The sequence below is a fragment of the Monodelphis domestica genome, chromosome 1 (genome assembly GCF_027887165.1).
Source record: "Monodelphis domestica isolate mMonDom1 chromosome 1, mMonDom1.pri, whole genome shotgun sequence".
NCBI lineage: Eukaryota > Metazoa > Chordata > Mammalia > Didelphimorphia > Didelphidae > Monodelphis > Monodelphis domestica.
Window position 1 is genome coordinate 492,127,314 of NC_077227.1, and position 10,877 is coordinate 492,138,190.

The 10,877-nt window shown below is 42.0% G+C and overlaps 1 protein-coding gene across 1 annotated transcript; it reads left to right on the plus strand.

Moving 5' to 3' along the window:
- The first annotated feature begins 437 nt into the window (after positions 1 to 437).
- On the plus strand, positions 438 to 9,751 carry LOC130457261 (piezo-type mechanosensitive ion channel component 2-like). Its single transcript, XM_056817275.1, has 6 exons — positions 438 to 485; positions 2,222 to 2,433; positions 5,072 to 5,230; positions 6,427 to 6,661; positions 8,479 to 8,571; positions 9,477 to 9,751. Exons 1-6 carry the CDS (start codon positions 438 to 440, stop codon positions 9,687 to 9,689), a joined length of 960 nt encoding a protein of 319 aa, XP_056673253.1. The 3' UTR covers positions 9,690 to 9,751.
- The last annotated feature ends 1,126 nt before the right edge of the window (positions 9,752 to 10,877 follow it).

Sequence of the window (10,877 nt, forward strand, 5' to 3'; positions counted from 1 at the left end):
CAAAACACTTGACAGAACTGAGAAGCCCTATGTAAGTGCTGGAGATTATTATTGTTGTTATTCTGAGTAGAAGACATCAACTGTGTCATGAAATCACTTCCTACCCTGACAGTCTAGGACGAGCTGTATAGTTCAGATACAGGCTACACTGCATTTATCTTTGACTCCCCAGTTACCTCCAGATCTATCAGCCCATCAGACATTTCTTCTACAACATTATCCACCCAGAATTCAGCCCCGTGTGTGATGTCTATGCCTTCATGTTCCTGGTTGAGGCCATCAACTTTCTCATCATCATCTTTGGATACTGGGCCTTTGGAGTAAGTACGGCTTAACTCCCCAGGCTGCATGGTTCCCTGGCTCCACCTGGGGCTTTCTGGGTACCAGAGCTGCTCAGAGCCTTGGAGCTCCCCTCTCAGGCCACACTTTTAAGGAGGATGAACTGGGCACATCGCAAGAAGAGTCTGGCCCGTGGCTTGCTGAAAGTCTTTTTGCTTAAAATATCAATTTCCCAGATTCCATTACTGAAATGGCCATTGCTTTCTGTGCCAAGTCCAAGGTTGATATCACATTGTTTTGCAGCTATTGTTAATTAAAGTGAAAGCAGGGAAGTAGGACAAGTGGTGGACACTGGCCATCTGGGCATTGATGATCACCCTCTGCTGTCCTGGCAGGTGGACTTCCTTAAGTTCTACCTTCCCTATTACTGGCTTGTCCTCTCAGCGTTTTGTATGTCCTGTGGGGTGAATAGAACAACCCTCAGAGGTACCAAGGCACCAACAATGTCTTAGAGGAAGAAGAAAAGGCAAGGAAGGAAGCAAGCAACAGAACCTTTTTGAGTAGGGCCAATTCACCCTGATCCTCTATACCCCTTCTCTTAGGTCTGCTCTGGGTTCTTTAGTCCTAGGCAGGGTGCCAACACTCTGATCGCCCAGGGCATCAGAACTTTTGTTATAGCTCTGACCATAATCATCAAGTATTTACTAAATATTTGCCATGGCCAGAACCCAGGGCATGGCACTGTGGGGAATACAAGGAGAAGGCATAGTCCTTGATGTTAAGTGTTATGGATTATAGTTACAATTTAGTTGGAGAGAATTAAATGCAACAAATATTTATTAATGACTTTCTGTGGATGAAACACTTTGGCATTAACTCCTGACTGTTCATCTTACCTGGAATAGTCGAAAAGTGTTACTAAGCACTGGGAACGCCAAGATATAAAAGGAGTATAGTCTGTGCCATTGAGGAATGTATGGAAGATGGAATCAAGAGGAAAAGGCAGAGAAAGAAAGAGGAAAGAAAAAAGGAAAGAAAAAGAAGGAAGGAGGCAATGCAGTATAGTTTGTGGTTAAGTGTGAGTAGTATAGACAGTTCAACTCAATTTAATCTAATGACTATTATTAAACCCTTTATGTCAGATACTCTGCTAGGTCCTGAGGACGCACAATAAAAATAATAAGAATTTAAAAAAGCAATAATCCTTGTCCTCAAGGAGATTACATTCTACTCTACAGAAAATACTGTGGAAGTTCAAAGGAGAGACTGATAGAGACAGAGACAGAGAGGGAGAGGGAGAGAAGCTTGGGCTGGGAGGATTTTGTGTAGAAGGTAACGCTTGAGCCAGGCCATGGAGGATGGGAAAAATTTCAATATATAGAGAAATAAAGGGCATTCGAGGTTGAGGGAACAGCACAGACAAAGGCATGGCAGTGAAAGTGTACTGTACAGCCAGGGTGGGCTCTAAGGAGGCCAGCCTGATTTGAGCAGAGGCGTCATGCTATGTAGTAGTGGACATAGATCTGAAGAGAGAGTGTGAAGAATGATTGTGGAAGGGCTTGGGAGGATGAATAGAAGGACCATTGGTTTTAAAACATAAAACTCAAGTTCCCGTCTCAGCTCTGAAATTTATAACCTGGGTGACCTTTGATAAGTCATGTAACTTCCAGTTTCCTCTTCTGTAGAATGAGGTGCTTGAATGGAATGACCTCTAGGATCCTCTCATTCTAAAAATCATTCAATCCTATTGTTTTGGACGCTAGGCCAATGCGTTTAGGGCTTATTATACAGGAACTAGAGATTAGGGAGACATTAAAGGTCTCTGAGCAAGCCTGAGACCTGATTCTAAGAAAGGCAAACTGAGTGGGGTGAGCTGTTTCTGCCAGCCATTCACACACCCTGCAGACTGTGTTTCCCTAACCAGTATTTCTGATCTCGTTAGAAATACTCAGCTGCTGACTTTTCTGAGACGCTTTCTGAGGACCAGGTGCCGGAAGCTTTCTTGGCAATGATCCTCATACAGTTTGGCAGCATGATTGTGGACCGCGGCATCTACCTGAGAAAAACCATGTTTGGCAAGTGCTTGTTTCAGGTTGTGCTTGTCATTGGAGTCCACTTCTGGCTGTTCTTCATTCTTCCTGGAGTAACCAAGAGGTATTTCTGATGGGGGGATAAAAATCAATGGAGGGGAAAATCTTTCATTTTATTGCCAAGGAAATGAAAAGCCCAAAGGACTCAATGCCTCCATGTGGTTAAGTAGGAGTAGTATAGACAGTTCAATTCAGTTTAATCTAATGACTATTATTAAGCAATATATGCAAGGCACTCGTCTAGGCCCTGGGGATGCACAGTAGGAAGAAGATGGAGGAGTGTTCATTGAGCTACTCAGACTTTTTACTGAAATGAGAGAGGTGAAATCTTGACTCATTCAGAGGAACTCCACATAAGACCATGTCGTGAGGCTAGCAGATCTCTAGACAGCAGTAGACAGAGAAGATGTCTTAATTTTTAGCTTTAATGCTAAGGCCAACAAGCATTTTTAAAAAACCCTTTCCTAAATCTATCTAATCCTAATCCTAATAAGACAGAAGTCTTAGAATTGACACTAAATATCGGTTCCAATGTAGAAGAGTGATAAGGTCTAGGCAGCTGGAATTAAGTGACTTGCACAGGATGACACAGCTAGGAAGTGTCTGAGGTCAGATTTGAACCCAGGAGCTCCTGTCTCCAGGACTAATTCTCCTTCTATTGAGCCACCCAGCTCCCCACAACAGGCATGTTTTATCAAGGACTTACTATGTGCCAAGTGCCATGCTGAGTTCCAGTGGGTGATGTCCCTATCCTCAAGGGGCTCACATTCTAATGGGAGAGACCACATACAATGTTATATTCATACAAGACATATGTGGAGTAAATAGAAAGCAGACTGAGAGGGAAGGCACTAGCAGTGGGATTTAGGGGGCTGAGGGCAGGTCTCTTACAAGGTCTTGATGGAAGCCGGGGAAGCCAGGGGATGGAGTAAAGAGGGAGAGCATTCCAGCATGGCCAAGAAATTGCCTTGCATGAATGTTTGAAGACTTTCAGCATCTGATATTGGTGGTGGAATCAGATTTTGTGGCAGGGCTGGGATTATCGCTAATGCCTAGTGGTAGAGATGGCTGGAGGCTGGCCATCCTTCGAGCCCCACCATGCCTAGGGGAAGTCATTGGCAGGGACTATGGTTGGAAAGGGATATATTTTCCCCCAGTTTTGAATGGGAAGTGGTTAAAGGCCAAATTAGATGACCTTTCGTGACCCAGTTAAATAGATCAGGGGGATCATAAAGAAACAAGCAGAGAAAGTGTCTACCTATAGAAACTCTGATGTTCCCACCTACTGCAATGCCTTCCCCACACTGGGAAGTCTTTAGCAGAAATGGAAAAGAGTATAAGGAAAAGCCCATTATGCTTTAATGTAGAAGATGAAGTCTAGCATATGATTTAAAGAAATAATTAAAAGCAGAAAAGACCAAAACTCTGACCAAACATGCATTCTGATGCTATAGTTTCCTATAAGTATTTCTCTACCTCTCTCTCCATCACACAAGGAACAATCATCGCTGCAATATTGTTCATGCAGTGGTTTAGATTTCATCTTTGAATACTTTCCCAAATATGTCATATAGGAATTTCTGTGTATATATATGAAAAAGCCCAAGATTTTGATCCAATTCAGATACTTGTGTGTTCAAGACCAGCACCTTTGTGAATGGCCTTGATTGTCAACTTCAGCTCATGTGCCTCTCTTTCCATTTCACCCTCTGCAAAATGGATGATCTCTAAGGTCTCTTCCAGATCTAAAATTCCTATGTTATTATCTTACCCAGGCATTAGGTTCTATTACTGGGACTTAAAGGAACTTGGCAGAATAACTAGATGGGCATTAAGCCTAATGCTAAAAGCAATAGGTTTCTTTATTTGACACATTTAAAGGAAGACTCAAAAAAGAAGACTACGTGACTTAGCTATCCAAGGGAGCACAGAGAAGAGAGTTAGGATAACTACAAAAAGGAATTAGGGTGGCCTTTCAAACGCTGGGCTTAGGGGCAGCTAGGTGGTTCATTGGATAGAGAGCCAGCTCTAGAGATGGGAGGTCCTGGGTTCAAATCTGACCTCAGACCCTTTTTAGGTGTATCATCCTGGGCATGGCATTTAACTCCAGTTGTCTAGCTCTTGCTGCTCTTCTGCCTTGGAACTGATACTTAGTATTGATTCTAAGACAGAAGGGAAGGGTTTATAAGGAAAAAAATGCTGGGCTAGGAAATGGGAAGGAAGGAATATGACCAGAGAAATAATGTCTAAGAGCCTTGACCTTATGATATTCAAGGCATGGCAGGAGCAAGAATCCACCAATAGTCTGGAACTCCTCAATTCATCTTCATTCTTTGCTGCAAAGCAACTCCTAGATTAGGGAAGTTCCAAAAACAGGGCTACTTGGGGAATTTTATGCTACTTTAGGCTATTTTATGGGAGAATGTGTATGGATAGGACAAGTCACCCCTCAGGTAGAGAAGGGTCAGTTAGCTAGGCTTCCAGAAAAGGAAGAGGGCTAAAGAGATAAGTTTATGGGCAGGAGGAGGGGCATGTTTAGGGCACAGACAGTTTGTTGGAGGCACCAAGATTAAGTCTAGGGAAGAAAAAAAAAAGTTCTCAAGATTACAGCAATAGAGCAAGGGTTATTCTCTCCAAGACATAGTTGGAAAACCTGAGGATTCAGGATTGAAATAATAATCAATTTTTCTGTTTATTTGCAGGAGATTCTGTTTAAACTACGTGGCTCAGATTTGGTACCTGGGCAAATGTATTTACTTTGGCCTGTCAGCCTATCAGATCAAATGTGGCTACCCAAATCGTATCCTGGGAAACTTTCTGACCAAAAACTTCAATTTCCTCAACCTCTTTCTATTTCAAGGGTAAATAAGGAGAGGATCTCACACTTCTCACAAATCTTGTGCTGCCAAGGTTATTTACAAGAATACCTCAGGGAAATTTATGTCCGAACTGGATCTTCTTTCCAAAAGGTCACATCACCTAAGGGCCTAGACTGAAATTTCTGGGATTCAAGAGCACAACTGAGAGTTGTTAGCAATATCTGCTATCTTCTCTGACTCACAGTTTACTCATGGGAAGAGACTAGGGCAGATCCTTCCAAGGAAATGGTAGCAAGCCAGATAGTGATTCAGATCGGGATTTCTATGAAGGGTGACTTGAATGAGTCAACATTATGATGTGAAAGCCCAAAATACAAATGTGAGCTTGGGCTGCATGAACAAAAGCATTCCAAACAGAAATTTGGGAATTCAGGAGGTGAAAATCCCAAGAGCCTCTATCCTAGCCCAATAACATCTGGAATTTTAGGTTCAGTTCTGGACGCCATATTTTAAGAACTTTGACCTAGAGAGAGTAGCAAGTAGAGGGCAACCAAGACATGATAGGACTCACCACACAAAAGAGTTTCTATTAAAGGAACTGGACTGTCTCATCTGGAATAGGTGGGAGGGGGTGGAATGAGGAAGCATGAGTTTTATTTTCTATATCTGATGGACTATTATGAGGTAAAACAATTAGATTTGCCCTTCTTGATCTTCAGGGACAGAAATAAGAGCAATGAGGGGATGCTGCAGAAGAGTAGAAGTTGACTAGATCTAAAGGGGAAGCTTCTGAACAATTGGAGCTGTCCAAAAGTGGCACAGGCTGCTTTGGGAGGTAGAGAGGTTCCCATAACTGGTAGAAAAGATTTCTGTTTTAGTCTAGGTTGGACAAAGTGACCTCTTAGATCTCTGCCAACTCTGAGATTCTGTGAAATGAATTTAAAAATAATTGGATGCTACATGCAATCTCCTTGTTGATCCTCTTTCTATTTTGCATTTCACAAACATCCCCTTAGGGTTTATCACCTGAATTCATTGAACTCCAAATACTCTTTCAACTTCATATCTGGCTGGTTTACCTGCAAATAAACTTTCCCAATTTAGGGTCCTCTATACATAGTGAATGACTTCAGAAGACTGTAGGAAGAATAACAACATAAACATGATAGAAGTGCTTAGAAACATCTGGAATGGGAACCAACATCTGCTCTAGGGGTAACAACCTTCCTCCCTTTGAGACTGGATGAGAGTTCAGGCCTTGGGACTTTGAGGGGTGAGACGGAAGCTATGGAGCCAATATTCCTGGATTTTGTTTCCTCTTCCAGTTTTCGAATTGTGCCCTTCCTTCTGGAGCTGAGAGCAGTTATGGACTGGATATGGACTGATACTGCCCTCAGCCTGTCTAGTTGGATCAGCCTGGAGGACTTGTATGCCAATATTTTCATCATGAAATGCTGGAGGGAATCTGAGAAGGTATGTGATCATAGTAACTGTCTTATGTGAGACTGGTTGGATGTTTCTGTGGCTTATAGTAGAGCATGACATGGAAATGGCTGTCAGTCTGTAGATTCCACTCATTCCCATCAGCTGCTGTCCATCAAGAGTGGGTAGAAAGGTAGCATAGGATGGTGCTCAGTGATGGATTTGGAATCAGATTGCTTGTTTGAAACATTTTTCCTGTGTGATGTCGAGTAAGGCCTCTCCTTCCTCAGTTTCTTGATTTGTAAAATGAACAGGGTTAGATTTGAGACTCTCCAAATCTCCTTCCAGCTATAAATTCTGTATCCTAAAATGTTCCTTTTTCCTTCCCCTCATCCTTTATTTCTTAACCATGGCATTAAGCCCCATTCCACTTCTGTCATTGTGACCTAACTAGACCTCAACCCTGGGTTTCACTGATTCCTGGGCTCATGGAGTTAGACAATTTGGGGTGTCTTGATCAAACTTTCCTCACTGCACACCCTCCCTTCCTCCACCATTTTAAACTACCATTGGCTCTTCCATTTACAACCTTCTTTTGTCCAGTCAAAGGGCAGCAGCTCTTCATCTCCCTCATTGGTGTGACTATGTTCTTTCCTTTCTCTCTATCCCTCTCCCCGACTCACCTTTCTTTGTAGAAATATCCCCATCCACCAGGGCAGCAGAAGAAGAAGATTGTGAAGTATGGACATGGAGGAGTCATTACCTTTGCCCTAGTTTTCCTCATGTGGTTCCCACTAGTTTTTATGTCTCTACTGAAGTCAGTGGGGGGAGTGACTAACCAGCCACTGGATGTCTCCATCAAAATTTCCATCAGTGGTTATGAGGTAAAGAAATGGGGAGAGGAGCAAGGAAGATGGTGGTAGTGGGGGAGTGGGATTTAGATGGGTCTTTATGGATTTACATTATTTGGCTCCAGCCAATCTTTCCTAATTCTCCCATTCATTTTTCGGTAAATCAAACCCTCTACCCCAACCAAGTGCCTTTGCATACAGTAGGTCCAATATAGCCCTGGAGTCTTTGCTTATGCCACCCATCTTCCATACTTGGAATTCCTTCCCTCTCCTTACTATCTCTCCTAGTACTACCCATTCTTTGGGGCCTGTATCTATCCCTAACTTCTCTAAAATAACCCTCTTTTCTCAGCACCTATGGTGTGACCCACACAGTTTAGCACCTAATCACATCAAAAGGCACAGGGAAAGACAGCATGTTGTAGTGGAAATCAAATGAGTATTGGAGTCAGAAGACCTGGGTTCTAGTCCAGACTCCAACATCTCATCACACTGGGGACTCTTGGCAAATTGCATAACTGCTCCAAGTCCCAGGTTTCCTCATCCACAAAGTGAGACACAAAATGGAAAAAAAAATTGTAAACTTTAAGGCACAATAGTAGTGTAAGTTATTATTGGTATATGGTTTTTTCCCTGTGATTTGTGTATGTATGTGTGTGTGTGTGTTTTCTCCTCTGTGAGTCTTGACTCTCCTTGAGATATTAGTAGGTTCTTTGTATCACAGTAGCCCAAAGCTAGAGACACAAGTAAGTGCTTGGTGTACATAGTCCAAAGTCTTAGTGTGGTTTTAAGTCTTAATAGCCCCTAAAATATGTTAATTGGTAATAAAGCTTTTCAAAACTAATAAACCTACTTGATAAGCTATTAAAGCTTATTATTGATAAATATGAAAGCTATTTTAATTGCTATTAAGATTTGAATTTGCACCAAAACTTTTGGAACAACAGGTATACTTAACGAATGATCACTGTCAAGTACATGTATTTCAGAGTCATTTTCTTTCCTCCTTTTCCCTAGACCCTTTTTGCAATGAGCTCTCAGCAGCAAAATCTTGTCCCCTTCTCTCAGAAAGCGTTTGACAACCTGACAGCTCGGTATGCTTTCCATCCGGTAAGTGTTCCTTCAAGTACCAAGAGCCAATTCTCTTTCCAATGCTTTTTTCTCCCTTATCTTAGTTCACTTAGTGGTGGAAGGGTGACTAAGACCTACTCAGGCACCAGGAAGGAGCCTCTGGTTTTTGCATATTCCTTTGGTGGACCCTGAAGGATGACTAAGGAGACCTTGTATTTTCAGATTAGATGAAAGAGCTTTCGTATTTGAATTTTTTTTTCCCCTTTCATTCTTCATGTGGCATATTGGAAAGATCCTTGGCTAGAGACCAAGGGATCTGGGTTCTAGTATCATCCTTGTCATTAACTTGCTTGGTGACCTTGGGAAAAGATTCCTGTTCTTTGGGTTCCAGTAATCTCATCATCATCATAACTAACATCTGTATATCCCCTGAAGGCTTACTAAGTAATTTTTATTTGTTACCTCATTTGATCTTCACAATAGTCTTGTAAGAGAGGAGCTATTGTTAGCTCCTATTTTACAGATGACGAAATTTAGAACTCTAGAAGTTAAGCGACTTACTCAGGATCATACAGCTAGTTAAGTGTCTGAGGCAGGATTTAAACTCAGGTCTTATTGACTCTGAGTCTACCATGCCACCTATCTGCCTCTGTCTAGAGAAGCTTGATGTAAAAGCAGAGACTCTTAGCTTTTTTTTTGTATCGTGGTCCCCTTTGGCAGTCTGTTGATGTCTGGCACCTTTCTCAGAATAATGTCTCTAAACACATAAAGTAAGATACATAAGAGTAGAAAAGAAACCAATTTTATTGAAATAGAAAAAAAAATTCATAGACCCCTGGCAAAGAACATTACCTCAATGGTCTTTATGGCTTAGGGTTTTATGTCCTAGGATTAAATCATTCACATTACTTGCTTTCCTTTCCCCTCCCATTCCTCTCTTACAGGCAGCCATGCAGTTCATATCGAACTATTACCCAGAGGACATTACTGTGGCAAAGATGAAAAGTCATGCCAGTCTACTCTGGAACATCAGCCCTGCCAACCGGGCAGCCATGATCAATGAGCTCTCCAATGCCACAGCTATTTATGTCACCTTGACGTGGACCATTCAGAGGTACCTAGAGACATCCAATCCAGGACACTTTCTCCATGTTTAAGCACCTGATGACATTTCAGGATCTTCAGGTGATGGGACTTCAATCACTTGTAGGGCTCTACACCGAGGAATGTACTTAATAAATGTATTTTTGATTCATTCTTTAGTCACCCACAGGTCTAGAATTCAAATTCAGGAAGCATTCAGGCCCCTTTTCTTCCAGAAGTAGGTAGAAACAGAAAATGACTCCTGAAGAAGGGCAAGGCTGGAGCCATGGTCAGGTTGGGCACTTCCAGTAAGCTAGCCAACCACATGATCCTTTTTCTTCACTCTGTCTATCCTTACAACTTGGGCTCTATACAGACAATATGATGTCTACATTGGGAGCCAATAGGACCCAAAAGGAGGGCTTTAAAGTTGGACAGCACCATAAAGATCATCTGGTCCCACACTTAAATTTTACACACAAGGAGACTGAAGACCAGGGAGGCTGACTTGCTCAAGGCCATACTGGAAATAAGGCAAAGAGCCCAAATAAGTTAGGACTTTTCGCTCTAAATCCATTCTTTTTCCATTATATTCTCAGAATAATTCCACTTCACACACACACACACACACACACACACACACCAATTAGTACCACACAGAGTTGGGCACATGCTTTGAACTGTTCCTCACCAGTGGGGATGACTGCACACAAGCTTGCAATTATCACACACAAAGGGGAAAGGTAGTTCATAGAATCAAAGGTTCTGATGTAGAAAGAATCCTTAGACATCATTGAGACTGACTCCCCCTTTTATAGATGATGAAACTGAGACCTAGAGAGCCTAAATTACTTATCAAAGGTGACTTAACTCATGTCAAAGGACATATTTGAACCCAGGTTTTCTGGTTTGCCAGGCAGCAAGGTGGTCTAATGGATAGAGCAAGGGGCCTTAGCGGTAGAAAGAGCTAAGCTCAAACCTGGCCTCAGATACTTACTAGCTATGTATCTCTGGGCAAGTCATTTAACCTTGTTGCCTCAGTTTCTTTATTTATAAAATGAAGGGGAGAAGAAAGTAGAAAACTATTCCAGTATCTTTGGCAAGAAAAGCTCAAATGATGTCATAAAGAGTTGGACACAACCAAAAGATGACTCAACAACTACTTCTGGTTTGCACGTCCAGCATTCATTCTATCCACCACACCATGCCATTTCTCTTTCTCTAATTAGATCTGTAGTTCAGGAATATGTATAACAATAATA

Coding starts and splice junctions, on each gene's coding strand:
- LOC130457261 (XM_056817275.1), top strand. CDS start 438: ATGAACTGGGCACATCGCAAGAAGAGTCTGGCCCGTGGCTTGCTGAAA. Junction 486..2,221: donor TGGCCCGTGGCTTGCTGAAA/GTCTTTTTGCTT, acceptor TGATCTCGTTAG/AAATACTCAGCTGCTGACTT. Junction 6,662..8,478: donor GCTGGAGGGAATCTGAGAAG/GTATGTGATCAT, acceptor CCTTTTCCCTAG/ACCCTTTTTGCAATGAGCTC.